Genomic DNA, 16,337 nt, shown 5'->3' on the forward strand with positions numbered 1-16,337 from the left:
GGAGATAGTGATTTATATGGGACAGGAGCCATCACTGGTAAACAGGGGCAATTGAGACTTTTGTGGTCCTAAGTTGATCTGGGTCGGGTCAGGTGGTCTGGATGGGTGAATCTGTCAGTTTCTCTCAGCTTCTCACATTTCCAATCTCAAATTCAGCTTGCCACATTTCCACATCAGTTTGTGACCTTTTAAAAAAAGCCCTCATGAAAACCCATCACTGCTTAAATGTCCACTTCTTCTTATATACATATATTTGTGTGCAATTTTGCCCTATACACACATTTTTGCAGCCTTTCTGCTTAATATAATGGATCTTTGTATGCTATTTTCACTAATAGATGCATTTTTGTGCACGCTCTCTGGCTGGAGAAGGGCACCACAAAATTTGGAAGGGTGGCAATTTCAAGAGCTAGCTGTGAATCTGTTTGCATATTCTTTCAGGGATTGCTGATTAGGCAGGTTCCCATTAAAACACACACGAAACTGAATATATCCGCCCCCATTCCTATGGGAGGTGAGCTGGCAAGCCATGGTACGCTCCTTTGGGTTGGATCAGGTGAGGAAAGTGACTTCCCTTCCCCCTCAAAAAAAACAACCGAACTTGAGGCGCTTTTCTGAAGTTACCTGAGACCACAGCCCCACACACAAGTCGTTTCTTTTCATTCCAACCCTGAGAAACAAGGAGCCTAGACTGGGAGTTGGAATGAAGTCTGTTTATTTCCCTCTTCTTGGCTTTTGCACATATCTACTGGAAAGTTTTTAGGTGGAGATGTCTTGCTCAAAGGTTCCACAGACAGGAATGGGAAAGATCTTCTTACCCTCAAGCGGGGGAGGGGGGATAACTCCAAGCCGAGAAGGAAGATTAGGTAAAATCGAGCCAAACAACCTTTCACTGTCAATTTGATGGGTGGGGCAGGGGGGGGGGCTTTCTTTCAAACCCAAGTTTCTTGATATAATTTTCTGGCAGCAGTTAGGAGAAGATGCTTGAGGAAAACCAGGCTGCCAGTGTTTTTACTATCTGATCATTACACCACCACTACTCTACACACACACACAGAGAGAGAGAGAGGGGGGGGGGAGGGAGGGGGAGAGAGAGAGAGAGAGAGAGAGAATCCAATGCAAAGTACTGTTGCAATAAAGACTTGTTACAATGTCATCTAGCTTTATCTTGGTTGGGGAAATATATGCTTGTTCCCATCATTATATCAATCAGTTGGAACTCCTTGCAAAATAAGGTGAAGGCATGTATATAAAAAAAATCTATATGAAACATACAGTGGAACCTCGTGTTATGGACAGGATCCGTTCCGGAGGCCCATCCATAACATGGAACTGACGCAAGCCGAAGTCCTGCATCTGCACACACGTGCAGCATGATTTAGTCTTCTGCGCATGTGCGAGCGGCGAAACCCAGAAGTAACCCATTCCGGTACTTCTGGGTTGCTGCGGGACGCAACACAAAAACATGTAACCTGAAGCGGACGCAACATGAGCTATGACTGTACACATCTCTTAAAGTGTCCTTTGCACCCACACCTTTTTCTATATATGTGTGTGTATCTGTCAGGGAGAAGACATGCAAATATTTTGTTAGTCTTTATTGTGCTACAGAACTCTTATTTGCCCCAACTCTTCCAGGCAGACATTCTTTTCCTGCAGAATCCTGTATTCACTGGATTAAGACATCTTTCTCTCTCTCTAGCACCATTTCCCCCTTCCCCCCTGGTCACTCCCCAGTCTTCCCTTGGGAGCAGCAAATAAAGCTGTTGCAGGCACTAAAAACACAGGCCTGGATCAATAGCCAAATAATCGCCTATTGATTGAGCAAATTGGGAGCTGAGTTAGGGCAAAATAAATCAATGGGAAATCAGATGAGCCAGCTCAGCCCTGGGAGCCAGGGACATGAGCTGCTGCATTTTTCTTCTTGAACTATTGTTGTTGAATTGAGATGGAAGTGTGTCAGGGTCAGAGGTACAACTGATGACCATTAATATCCTACCCTTCATTTCCAACACCTTTTCTTAATGCAGTCCGCACGCCTTGACTGTTATAGTACCATATAGCAATAATGTGCCATGTTTTGCTTTCCAACACAAAGAGCAAGCTTGGAATAGTTAACCTAGCATTTTATTTTATTTTTATCGTACTTCTGGGAAGTGAGAAGATTCCCATAATCCACTCTGACACATACACTTAGCATAGATACAGCTTTGCTATAACTTGGCTGAGAACAAAGACCATGGCTAAAATCCCAAAGCAAGCTACACCAAAATCAAGGCTGCCATTCTCAATTTTCTTATGGGAAACAGTAAAGTGTTGTGCTTGGGGACACTGTTGCAGTGAGAGCAAAACTTGCTTTGTTTCCCTGACCCACTCTCCCATTGATACAGCTGTCCTCTGTGGAAGTATGCATCTCTGTACTCCCGAAGTCAGAGGCAAGTAGTCAATGGACTAGGCTATTTCCCTAAATGATCCCCAGGCACCTCCTTCCCAAAGCCCTGGAAACTTCTGCCATACTTAGGGAAGGAGGCACAATGCTAGGGGGGGACCCCCATTGCCCTCACCAGCTGGTGCCTCTAGCTCTGTTTCCCTATGAAAAATGTCAGTGTACACCACTGCCTGAGGCCCTACACACACAATCTTGTGCCCCTGCTGGTATGTTTGCACTGTGCCAAGCTCTGAAACCTCACACCTCACCCTCCCATTAAGCAGGAGCGACTCAGCTGTCAGGAGGTTAGGTAAGCGCCACTGCCCCAACATACTGCCAACTACTCTCTCCCTCTGTAAAACTGGCGAAGGTGTAGGAAAGTGCCACTAAAATATGTGACATAGGTTAGCTGTACAGTGGTACCTTGGGTTAAGTACTTAATTCATTCCGGAGGTCTGTACTTAACCTGAAACTGTTCTTAACCTAAAGCACCACTTTAGCTAACAGGGCCTCCTGCTGCTGCCGCGCCGCCGGAGCATGATTTCTGTTCTCATCCTGAAGCAAAGTTCTTAACCCGAGGTACTATTTCTGGGTTAACGGAGTCTGTAACCTGAAGTGTATGTAACCTGAAGCATATGTAACCCCGGGTACCATGGTATGTTGATTTTTCTTGCTTCAGTTGTAGCAAACAAAATGGTTTGCTTTGCTAATATGCAAGTATGCACTGCTGATGCATGGACCAAGGGAATCAGTACCAAGGGAAGCAAATTTGGCTGGTCAAGGAAGAAAAGAAAAATGTGTTTGACTTTCAGGAAATACATAAGGATCAAGGCCAAGAACATACAGTTAGGGTCACTGTGATCTGGGAACAATATTCTTTTAAGGGGTGCCATAAACCTAGTGAGGAGGAGGTCAGCCCAAATGTGCCATGTACTGCCAAATGTATAAGCTAAATGTCAGCCAAAACGTGTTTACAGGAGTCAGGAATTTAAGTTCACTTTGATAGATGGTTGAAGTTAAGCTCAGTATAATATGATCGACATGTGAGCATTTACATATCTTGGGAATGTGAAGTTCATAGTGGTGAATGATTACCTACACATCCAGAGAGGCAGTAGCCATCAAGAGCTTGTGAAAGACAATGGATCTATGACAACCATGATGCGAGAAAGTGATTCTGTCCCAGTTACATGGGAGAAACATGAATGGGTCCCTGATTCCTTGTAACAGTCTTATGGACCTTTGGTTCTCAGCAGGTCTGATTTTGTCTTTGATAAGCTGAACAAACTCTGGTTTAATTAGAATGGGGATGGGGAACCTGTGGTCTTTGAGCTGTTGTTCAATACCTATCAGCCCCAGAGGTTTCCCACCTCTGATTTAGAGCCCCCCTCAATTAATTGGCATTCTGTAAGCTCACAAGTTCATGACACACAGGGTCCCCCCCCCCAGCCCTTGAATGTCATGTTCTGCATTTCTGTAGCCCTAGCACCTACTTCAAGTACTCAGAAGCCACTACCACACTTTTGGGTGGCCCAATTTCGCTTCTAGACGAGTTCACTATTATAGCAGGAATGGTATTATTCTGTTGTATTCTTGATTGTGTGGATAATGGCTGCCCTGAGAGCTTTGAACTGAAGGGTGTCATAGGAGTATTCTAAATAAAGTGTATCACCAGTAATAAATGAACAGCACACATACTTTAGATTTCAGGCTTGTGAGTCTTAAGGCTCAGTATTGTCAACAAGAGGTGACAGGGCTGCAGACAGGAGTCTTCCCTGCCTTACCTGCCAGGGGTAGAATCTGAGACTCCTGCTTAGGGCATGTCATTTTAGAGGGTATAACTTTATTTTTGCAAATTTCTTCAGTCTTGAAAATATGTTTTAGAGTGTGAGAAATTCAAATCTGCTTTTATTTTTCTGACTGGACAACATTTAGCTTGGTAAGTCTGCATTTGATGAGAAAGCACATAAACTGCTATCGGAAAACCAAATAATTTTAATTTTTCTTTTTGAAAACGTTAGGTAATGCTTGATGATGATGATGATACATATTAATAATATACAATATAACTGCAAGTACTTGGCTATCATTTTTAAGGATTTCTGTGCAATTTTACACACAATTCACTTACCAAACAAAACCAAATTTTATTAATTTAACCACAGCTTTTGAGTTCCCAAGTCATGTTACAACTTTTTAGCACCCCTCATTTTTTGGAATTTGAATGCTGAAAAATGCTTAATGTACGCACTACCATTGAGCTATGGCTCTGCCACCAAAGTGAAATGCATAGGTGTGTCTTTGGTTTCAGTGAAAGAGCTAGGCATGTCCTCTCCCAGTGAAATCACATGGACATTAAAGAACTTAACTTCAGCTGTGCTATTCTCTATTGTCACCTACACAACCTATTTCTTTAGAGGAAAATCAGGACTATATGAAAGAGGCTGTCGCCTCAAAAAATTTCATCATGTCACATAAAACCAATCAGAGCAAATATCAATGTGACGCCATCAGTCACAAAGGGTGCAGACACATACATCAGCGCAAGGAAACAGGCAAGGTGTGGCCCAGCCCTTTTCCAGACGACTGCTAGTGTTAAATGCAGAAAACCCTGGGGATTTATACATGAGTGCACCATTCACAAGTGGCAGTGCTGGGCATTCATTTTGGTGCCAGTATTTTTAAAGCAAAGTGTGAAGCACCTCAAATGCTCCAGGGAACTATGAAGAACCTACATGACCAAGGAGTGCTGCATGTGTGGTCTGGTGATGGTCGAGATTCAGGTTGCATAGAATTGGAAGGGACCCCAGGGGTCAGGAATCTCAATGAAAGCATCAATGACAGACAGCCATCCATCTGTCATTAAAACCTCCAGTGCAAATCTGTCCCACTGTCCAACAGCTCTTCTATCAAAAAACCCCTTCTGATGTTTAGTCGGAATCTCCTTTCTTGTAAGCCATTGGCTATGGATGAGAAAAGAGGCTTGCTCTATCTTTCATGTGCCAGCATTTTAGAAATTTGAAGGTGGCGATCATATCTCCTTTTTCCCAGGCTAAACTTACCCAACTCCCTCAACCTTTGGAAATCACTAACTTTACCTGGAAGTGACGTGCCATTAGCACCAGAGGTGGGGGGGGACATGCTCCCCTCCAGTTGTTGCTGGGCTGCAACTCCCAACCCCCTTGACCATTGGCTGAGCTGGCTGATGGGAGTTGGAGTCCAACAACATCTCAAGGGCCACCCATCCAGCTTTGCAGCAATCAGACTTAATTCTTAATAAGATGGATACGACTGTAACGGGGTGTGTTAGAAAACACCTGTGCGTTGTTAAAGCGAGAGAAGGAGGGGCGTGGTAGGTGCCGGAGACGCTGTGGGTGGTAAGCAAAAAAAAGTGGAGCTGGCGATGGAGCCGGCTGGTGATAACATCGGCGTTAGGACCGCTCGGCGCGCTCAGGTCCGGAGGTGGTATAAGGTTCGCAATCTCTCTCGTCGCTGCCAGTTGCAGGAGGAGATTGCTTTTAAGTGAAACGGCGGTGCCACCCCCTCTGCGCCTTCCTCGCCGCTCGCCCTCCCTCTCGCATTGATCGCGTCCTGTCCTTAAGTTTGCGAGCTTCTTTTCGCCACTGCAGGGGCCGCGGCGAGCGCCCAGGAGCTGCCGGTAGGAGTAGTACCCAAGGAGAATTTGCAGTCCTGCAAGAGAGAGAGAGGAGGAGGAGGAGGGGTGTGTTGCATGTATATTTCATCCGATGGACTTTTCCCCGCGTCTCGCCGTCGACGCTGATGTGCAGTGACATTTCTGACTGGAGCGCCGCGACGCGCCCCGGAAGCGGCGGCGGGGCCCTGGGAGAGGCGAGGAGGTTCTGGTCGGCGCCAAGGCTAATTGCGGTGATTTATGTCCCTTCCGAGCACCTTCAACGTCGGCGGCCGAAAATAAAATGAAAGCTGGGGGGGTCCCGCAGCGACAGCCGCCGCCGCCGCCACCATCACGACGGGAGCAGCCGCGCCACCTGGAGCCGCCGCGGCCGGCGGGCGAGCAGCGCGCGCCCCGCGCCTGCCCGCCAAAAGTTTGACGCCAAGAAGTGCGGCGGCCTGAGGGAAAAGCCGGCCGCGGAAGGCGGGAAAGTCCCAGCGGAGCGGGACGCCTGAAGGGACGCCGTCTCCCCGCGCCGCCCTTCCCGCCACCTCTGTCCGAGCCAGGTCCCTCCCTCTGCCTCAGGATTTCCCGCCCCGTTGTTAGCCAAGCTGGGCTGCTGCTGCTGCTCCAAAGTGGCCGCGCCAGAGGAGTGGCTAATCCCCGCCGGGCGCCGCGCACGGGGAGCGCCCAGTCTCAGCCCGAGGCTCGCGTTGCTTTCCCTTGCCTCGCTCGCGCAAGTCTCTCTTTTTGGGGGGCGTGAGGTGGAACTTTGTTAGTCGCCTGCGAAGGGAGAGCGGCGGCGGCAACGGCACGCGGGAGGAGCGGCCAGTGAGGGCAGCCCTCGTTTTTCCCCCTCAGCGTCCCTGCGCTGCCGGAGAGGCACCGCAGCCTCGTTGGCTCCCGCCAAGGGGGTCCCGAGCGAAGGCGGCGCCCGGTTCCTCGGCCTCGGCGTCTTCTCCTCCTGCCCGACGCCCCGCACGGTGAGTAAGACCGCGCGCTCCACGCGAGCCCGCCCGTTGCCCGCCCTCCAGACGGCGCTGTGCGAAGGAAGGAAGGAAGGGGTAAACTTCCCTCCCCACCCCAAAAGGAGGTTTCTCCCCACTTCGGCTCGCTTGCTTAAGATCCCAGAGCTGGAAAGATCGAGGACCCTTTCGCAGCCTGCCCGGGGGAAACTTCGCTGTTGGCCAAACACAGAGGCACGAGATCCCATCCGAGGTTTGTTGGGACTTTCCCACCTAACTGGCTGCTGCTGCGTCCTCCTCTTTCCCTTCCACCGTGCAAAGGGCTACCTGAAGGGGATGCTCAATTCTTTTTATTATTATTTTCTATCCCGGGTTGGAGGGATGGGAAGTGGGGAGCCTTCGGTGGCATTGGATCTGGATGCAGCGCTGTGGTTTGCTCAGAGGAAGCGGGTGTTCATCTGTCTATCTGCCCATATACTTTTCTTTTTTTTTAATATGCAGCGTCTTCAGATGCATATTTCCGTAGCAAGCAGAATTATTGTGCTTTTCTGGCGTTTCCTCTTCTCCGCCACCCCCCCTCTCCTCCCCGCAGTAACCAATTAAGAGATATTTAGAAGAGGGAAAGGAGATCAAACTTAGATACGAATAGAAACTGCGCCCTCTGCCGTTCGTCCGGGAGGGTCTTCCGTGGGGAAGGCGACCAGATTTGCAATCTTGGCGAAAGGGCGGAAATGTGCTAGCGGGGTATTTCAGAGGGGTTGTTTCTAGGAAAGAGGGCAATTGACCTTTTGTTATCTAACACCGAATATGTTCAGTGGTGGTGGCGGGGATCCGGGCATCTTTTCTGCCAAGGCAATGAAGCTAGAGATGTACTCCTTGGGCTGGCACCGTCTCCCCTGAAATGCATTGTTCTGCTAGTGGGGTGTCCTCAATTCTGAACCATCTAATTAAATTATGCTTCATAAGGAAACCTTCAATCTGTTACCTTCCTGCTCTGGACCTTTGCTAGCTTAGAATTTCATTTTAAAATCACAGAATCAATGGCACAAGATTTAAAGAAGAGAGACAACCTCACTGTTGCAATTTACGAAAAAGGGTTATCCTCAGCACGAGATCTTTCCCTGAAATTTTTTTTTTTTAAATGATGGCAGGCAGTAAGAAAAGGGAATATGTTTGCTAAATACAGACTACTTTTTTTAATGGATCATCTGAGCCAATGCTGCTAAAAAAAGTGCACCGTTCATTCTGAAACCGAGTAGCTTTTTCAGTTCTGTGAATAAAGATTTTTGTGCAGGGAGGAAATGTGATTCAAAATACGTCAAAAAGACTGGGAGAGGCGGCTTAAGCCCAGCTCCACTGGGTCTTCGTTCTGATGTGAAATGAAATACAATATTTCTAAATTGGTCAGATATAAGTGTTGGGGTTGTGGGGCGGCGAGAGAGGAAAATGAGTTTATCCCAAAAAAAACAAAAGCATCAGATGACAGTGAGCTATGATGAAAAGGTGTATTCAACAGATAACAACTCTTAAAAGTTTGCATGCTTTACATCTTGTTCCCTTAAAGAAAACATATGAGCCATGTATTGATAAATATTTGTTTCTTCATCTTTCTGTTTTCCAAATATATGAAAGTAGGAGAATAAATAAGGCAGTGGTGCAGATTGTGGGTTGCCAGGCCCCTTTCCTCATAGGTTTCCTTGTTTTTAGGATCTGTTAGAAAATAGCCCAATCCTAGATCCGCTTAATTGGAAGTAAGCCACGGCGAACTTAATTGAGCTTTATCCTTGAGTGGATATGTAAAAGATGATTCTGTCAAATAGATTTCATAACACAATCTTGTTAGACTCGAAATGTGTTCCTGGAAGTCATATAAATTCAGCCCATACTTTTCTGTCAAGTTTTAGGAACTTGAAAGATTTATGTATTTGCCCTAACAAGAGAGTTGAGTAAGTACACCACAAAATGTGTCATTTGAATCATCGTGGATCCTGTATGAACTATTTACACATCAGTTCACAATTCATGCATTCTTTCTCAAATTGTCACACCTAAATCACATTTAAAAATGCAACTGCATTTGTGATCCAAGGTGTAGAATTACTGTATTACTATTATTTTAAACAAAGCCAGGGCTTTTTAGCTTATCGGCAGCCAATTCCTTGCATATATTTAAGTGGTAACGAATATTGAAATTCAGCTGGGAAATTTTCTTATGAGTGTCGTGAGAAGCCATCCTGTAGGCAGGGTTGCATTGCTACATGCAGAATTGTTGCCACAGTTTGTTACTTTCCAACAACTTTTCTTATGTTGTGCAGGCACTAATCTTTCCCTGGTAATTGTGCCTAACTGTTGCAAGCAATAGGCTATTCTGTAGCAGCTACTTAAATGAAGAATAAGCACTTCAGCAATCTATGGCAGTTATAACAATACGTGCTTCCAACAGTGACTGATAATATCGCCCTCGAATGAAAGCATGTGATTCATTCTCCTTCCAATTTGAATACTGTGCTACGCTATGAGGCATTCGTGTACTGTGTTTTCCGGATAATGCTGCAAGACAGAAAAAAACGGAACAGTCATCATTGGGGGTTAGGTTGCTTTAGAGCCCTTGGTTTTCGTGATTAAATTTCAAATCTTCTCTCTCTCTCTCTCTCTCTCTCCTTACAACTTAAAATTCCAAAAATCCCTCTTACCTTCCCAAGGGAAAAATATCTGCACTGTTCCACAGTTCAAAAATTTTAATTGCTTTTTTAAAAAAGAAAGCTAGACTCTTTACCATCAAAATCCTCTTATATATTTCACCCACACCCAATGTATTTTACTACTTTCCAAGCCTAAGGGCATAAAGCATATACCCAATTATCCATATGGTCCTATTTTTGCTTGTTCAGCAGCTAATTTAGTATTTATGAAAAGCAGTGGGCTAGTTCTAAATGCAGAGGTTTCGCATACACCAGGTTTCCATAGTCGTGGGGGCACTGTACAAAATTGGCATTTTCCATTTTTGATCCCACATCCAAGGAGGTAAAGTGCAAACCCTACTTTATATATATGCCCCGTTTTAGCTTCCAAAGTTGACTGAGCTTGACCTTTATTTTATTTTTTAAGATGTGGGCTGGTTTTAAATGCCAAGAACCTGGCTTACCCTACCAGATTTGATTTCCTGAGTGGTGGTGGGGGGAGTGGAAAATTGTGGTGGTTTATTGCACGTTCTGAATTGTGTTCATAACAGTATTATTGGAGCCTTTGAAGAAAACACCACCCAAAATGCCATGAAAGTTTTTTAAAGAAAATCTGTAGAGAATAGCATAGAAAACAGTTGACACATATCTGCTTCATGGTTTCATTATTTATCTACCAAGCTATCTACAGTACTAAGTTATGTTTGATATGCATGTGACAATGTAATAAAAGGCTGCAAACCTGACCACACTTCCTTAAAATGCATAAACGCTTTACTTCTTTTGAAGTAAATATAACTAGAACTGGTTTGGGTTCTTAATTTTAAAAAAACTCTCTTTAAAATAAAAATCAAGCCAAGTAGTAGAGGCAACCCTTACCTTGGAGAGTTCTCCTGACAGCATCCCCGATCATCTCATTCTTGGGTGACAGTTTTTATAATGAGATGATTATTATTGCGAGTGTGGGAAGATGATGCGGCTCCCAGTGACCAAGCCTACTACAAGAAGCTATATTTGCCAGCAAAATGCTAATGAGAATTGACAGTTCTCTTTTATAATAATTAATTACAGCTGGCATTCGCTTTTGGTGTCTGAGCTGGGGTATCAAATTTGGTATGCGTAATGAATGCAACATGCAAGGCTGGGCATCGATTACCCGTCCATGCCTAAGAATAGATTGCTGATTACGAAGCGATTAATATCACTGTTTTAAGTCACGATAAATGCAAGTTAGGAATGTGTGGGGTGGGGGTGGGGTGTGAAATGCCTGCTGGGTTTTTTTTTCAGACACTGGAGAATAGGGCATAGGTGGAAAATTAAAGGGTCAAAGTACCTCGGGAGTGATGAGCTATCAGAAACAAAGGACAGCTCCAACACACTGTGTGTTGTGGCACTGTTGAATACAGTTGGCATAATCCATTTATTTTTCCAGCAGATTGCAATTACCTTTCCTTCAACTAAGGAAGATGCTAGTTTTTGTATGTGAGATGCTGTGGATCAATTTTAGATAGTACACAGAGGTTATAAAATCTTGGGAGGATTCACAACACCAGACGTCTGTCAGTTATTTGTACTTCTCTGTTATAGATCAAATATGAATTTCGGAAAATGCTAGGGTGGGGGTGGCGGTGGCGGAATCCTACTTGATTCTTCAAAGTTTCTTATCTCCACTACAGATGTTAATGTTCAAAAAGTTTATGATCCTAAGGAAGTTCAACTAGGAATATTATTTGAATTGTGCTGAAATAAACTGCTGTTCTGTTTAGGATCAAAGTGGAAATTTGTGAGTTCGTGCAAGAAAATAAAATCATTACGACTGTAGGTAGCTGAGACCTGGCTTTCATGAGTTGCTCTCCCCCCTCCCATGCATAAATGCAACATGGGTCACGTGATGCTGTTGCCCCAAACACCGACGACCCTTAGCCTGTGATCTTAAGTCGGTATCTTTCCCTGTGTCAGTGAGAGCTCATTAATAATGAGACGCTGCCAACTAGCTAAGGTATGCTGTGTTAGCTTTTGCCAAAGCATGACATTTTTAATACATTAATAATATGTCTGTAATGTAATGAAAAACTATTAATCATGTACCGGACAGGTGCCAGAAATTTAAGCTATAATTGGCTGCTTCTTGTCAAACATGCCATTCACATGTTCTGGTATCTGTCTGATTCTCAAATCACCTGCAGAATCTTCTCCACTTTCCCCTTGTCAGCACACTAAATTCGATCAATGATACAGTCTATAATTCTGCGTAATGACCATCATCATGACTCTAAACTTTCCTTAATGAGGATTCATTATACAGGGGAAAGGGTATAGCCTAGTGAAGAGGGGTAGTGTTCAGTGCTGCTCTTAGTCTCCACTTTCTGCATTTGTGCTTTGTGTGTCTGCTGACATCTTGATGAAAAAAAGGAAAGCTCCACAAGAAAGGTTAGGTATTTAAGCACACATTTGCTCAGGAGTAAAGAGTCCTGAAAATAATAGGGCTTACTTGCAGAAGTGCATCTTTTTATTCACAAAGGTACTTCATCATTTCAGCATTCATTATATATAGCGCTTTTCTGGTAATCATACATTTTATTTCTTAAAGAAAAGATCAAATAATACCCCAAAAGTGAATTATTTCTTTAGTAAACCCTTCCCTACCCCAGTGATGAATGGGAGCGGGGAAAGAAAATCTGCCTTCTTTCTAAAAAGGTGCATTTTGGACTATACAATGGAAGAAACTCTAAAACAGCAGATTTGAAATGAATCAAACGCTGTTTCTAAATTACCAAATGAATGCATGAAATGGCTTGGTGATGATTACACAAGACTAAGCATACCAAAACTGAAGGGAGATGTTGGACAAGATGGTATGGTTTTAAAGGTGTGTTCGTTGAAAAATATATTATAAAAATGCTTCTAGGTTTGTGACAATTTAAAATTCCAACATTGTGCAGCTCGTTGCTGGAAGGAAATTCAAGTAGCCAGAACACTTTCTAATGCAATGCAATGCATGTAACAGCTGTACAATACCATTTTATGAAATGAATATAATAGGAAATTGCACTTGCGTCCATAAGGCAATTATTGTAATTTGCTATGGAAACACAATTCAGCCATCTGTTGGCACTGCGTAGTCTCTGTAGCTAAGTTCAGTTTCAAGACGGTGCCTTCTTTGAATAGAAGGAACTTGTTTACAAAAAAAATGCTTTGAAGACCAGGTTCCCTTTCCCTGGAAGTAGATGTTTTCTGGAATGAGCTGTAAGAAGTTACTATAATGTGGGGGAGCTTTTCCCCCCATATATGTGGCATCATAGTCTCAATAATGCAACTAGCTAGAAGATCAAAACTAACAGAGGTAAGCAGCTGTATGAAGCACAGCTGCTTCCATATGCCAAGGGAGAGCTCAGGGAGAGCTGGTGGGGGATGGTGGCTTAATACCAGATTGTTAAGAATGGGGCTATATGATTAAATGCATCACCTTGGGGAAAATTGCCAGAAAGAACCAGCTCCTTGTTCCCTTGAAGTCTGTAGATCAGGCTCCCCAACGTTCAGAAAGCATCATTAATGGCAAACAGAGTGGCACATTGAAATGGTTCCATCCCAGCATAGGTCTGAGGACTGTGGCCTGTACCAGGGAATAACTAAACTCGCATATTTTCAGGGGCCACACTATTCTCCAGGTGCTAGACTCTTAAGTTGGAACAATCTGATTTGCTTGCAGATACTCTGGATCCATGAACCAATTGGCACCATTTAAAGCTAAGGGCTTCACAGATTTTGAGCTCAAACATCATATTATATACACATACGCACAAGCTGTGTGCAAAATCCAAGAGAGATGTCACCACCAAGTGTGGAATGCCTTTACTTCTTGGAGCCTGTAAACTCTGCCCCCCCCCCATCCAAAACCTTTGGGAACTTTTGATCACAACTTAACTAAAATCTGGTAGAGCAGGGCTGGGCAGACTTCAAGCTTGTCGATTCTATTTTCTTGTTGTTTACTAAGACATATATTTAGAATCAAAGCAGAAGATGCCGTAGGAATTTGTTTTCAGTACCAGAACTGAGATGAGCTGACAGCCCCTCCACAGAAAGTCCACTCCCAGTTCTCTTCATTTCACTTCTTTTCATTAATTTAGGTGGGAATAGTTATTTTGTTGCTGGTACTGTTTAACAACTGGCAGTCAGAAACCCTTTCTGATCTACTGCTGGTACAGAGATTTATCAGTAGATCCCGATGACCATCTGCCCACCCCAGAGGACAGAAAAGAATACTTTTTTGGGGGGGACGGACTTGTTTAAGCCTTATGGCTGTCAGGTGAACATCTCTGTCCCATGATTCTGTGCATGATATTGTATTTTTTAAAAAATAGTTGTAGCATTTAATTAATTTACAGCACAGTGTTTTATGTCCTTCTCCTGTGAACAGAGGGGGTTTGAGAGGATGGCTTCTGCTCTGCAAATTGACACATAAAAGGACATTAAAATAATAATAATAATAATAAAAAGAAAATACAGAAGGCCTATAGAAAGAGGAAATTATTATAAGCTGCAAATGAGCCAACTGTTATCTTTGTCATTAAACACAATTAAACAAAAGAAGCAAAGCTCTTCCAGTACTAATGAGAAAAAATCCAAAGAGACAGAAGTGTGCTCATAATATCTCTCTTATTAAGCTAACAAAAGCTGAGACGTGTACTAGACACTTGGAGCTGTCTCCCAGGCCTTCTTTCCAAGAGATGAAAAGCACACAAGTTGTTGTCAGCCCTTTGTCGCTGTAATAAAAGATCCACTACCTCTGGTGGGTTGGGGGTTTCTATCCCCCTTTTGGTTATGAAATTCAAAAGCCGTTTAAGGGCTATTTCTTGCTCTCGGGCTTTGCCAAGATGGAAATACCATTTCTGAAGCAAATAAACCAAGGGAAAGAGGGACTCAGGACTCACTGAGAATGCTACATATCTGTCTTTGTTAGAGAGGAGTTAAATCTTTCATGTCAAAATAGTTTTGGTGATGAGTGATTCCGGTACTTTGTTCACTCCAGTAAAAGCCCCTCCAGTAAAGGTTATCCAGATTATTCCAATTTACCTTATATTGTATCAAAGGCTCTTGAAATGTCAACATATCGTATATTTTTCTAATGCATTGATTCTTGGACAATAACTCTTACTTTTATTGTTTCTAAAAGGGTGCTGGTGCCAGAAGAAAAGAATGATTGATGGCAGTTAGACACAGGCCTGTAGATGCTCATCGTTTTGCTCCAACAACTGATTTATTGGTTTGGCTGGCCATTCCTCATGAGCCGCGAAAGAGGAGGATCGCTCAGGATTACTGACTACCCATCTGAAGACTGGCAGCATTGCTAAGCTATCATCTGATTTTGGACATCCTTTACGTATGTGATTAAGGCCCTGATACGTTCTTTTTAAGGCAGTGGAATCCTTCAGATGAAAAACATCTCTTTGTAATGCCAGGCTACCACCAAAGTTTCCAACTTTAAAAAAGCAACAACTGTAACCTAACTCTTCTGCTCTGGTCCGGAACATGTTTTTACAGTAACTCGCAACTCCTGGTGTACATACATGTATAATATAGACTACACCTTTGATTGCTACTGGTTATAGAGCTGTCAAGGCACCTGTGAAGGATTTAGAGATGTATTTGTCAAGATTCTTGTCACTTCATGCCCTTTGGGTTACTGTGTCGTCGGTGATACAGCACTACACTTCTGCTTGGGGGCATTACGATGTGTGTAAGACCCAGATTTACACAGATGAAGGGAAGTTTTGGGATTACACGGCCTGTCAGCCAGAAGCCATAGATATGATGAAATATGTGAAGGTGAGCCTGGATCCACCAGACATAACATGTGGAAATCCACCAGAGACCTTCTGCGGAATGGTAAGGCAAAAACCTGAATGTTGAATTGTGGCCTAAAGGATAGATCCCTCAGCACAACAAAGCGAATATCCTTAACTTCAGTCTTGTGGACCAAGACGAAGGATTTAGGCTTATGTCAAAATTTGCATGTCACACTATACTATAGGTCTGAAAAACCTTTGGCAAATAGCAGCCATCAGCTTTTTAAGATGAAGAGGTGATAAGTAGTCATTCAGTATGTTTTTGTTTAGGTTCGGTTGGTATCAATGGCAAAACCATTCCTGGTTCCTTTAAATGAAAGGTGTGTCCTTTCACAACTGCAATATTTTGAGTCGAAATGCACCTGGTTTCAGCTCGGGATAAAAATGCAAACAAGGTTACCAAGATTTGATTTCAAGAGTATCTTGGTGTTGCCAGCATCGTTAAGTGGTGCAGAGCACCTGTACTCTGCCAGGTAACTTCCCCTAAGAAGGTAACAAGCTTCTGCAAAAAGTAAGATTCCTTGAGAAACATTCCTACATGTCTGGCAATCCTATTTTTTCAGAGCATCATCATCATTATTATTATTTATTTCTGAGTGTGTGTGCTGTTTTCCTATAACTGAATGAACCCAAAATCCCAAAGTTAGAAGCACGCTTCTCTTAAGCAAGATGAATAACCTACTAGCTATTTAAACCAGCATTGGATAAAAATGCTGACTTGACCTGCATATGAGTCCCTACAGTTTCACTAAACTGGTATACATGATATACAGAATCTCACCATTT

The 16,337-nt window shown here is 43.6% G+C and overlaps 1 protein-coding gene across 10 annotated transcripts in view; it reads left to right on the forward strand.

Annotated features, from left to right (window-relative positions):
- The first annotated feature begins 7,031 nt into the window (after window positions 1–7,031).
- The window catches only part of NTNG1 (netrin G1), a 212,569-nt gene continuing 203,263 nt past the window's right edge, over window positions 7,032–16,337 (forward strand). For 2 of the 10 annotated variants that reach the window (XM_081917463.1, XM_081917462.1), the window contains exons 1-2: window positions 7,188–7,277; window positions 14,879–15,591. In XM_081917463.1, the coding sequence (XP_081773589.1) occupies window positions 15,346–15,591 (246 nt within the window). In that variant the 5' untranslated portion in view covers window positions 7,188–7,277; window positions 14,879–15,345. Of the gene's footprint in view, window positions 7,043–7,179; window positions 7,278–14,878; window positions 15,592–16,337 lie in introns of those variants that run through there. The other 8 variants (XM_081917464.1, XM_081917465.1, XM_081917460.1 and 5 more) reach the window with 7 other exon arrangements.

This window comes from Podarcis melisellensis, assembly GCF_964234715.1.
Source record: "Podarcis melisellensis genome assembly, chromosome: 6".
NCBI classification, from domain to species: Eukaryota; Metazoa; Chordata; class Lepidosauria; order Squamata; family Lacertidae; genus Podarcis; species Podarcis melisellensis.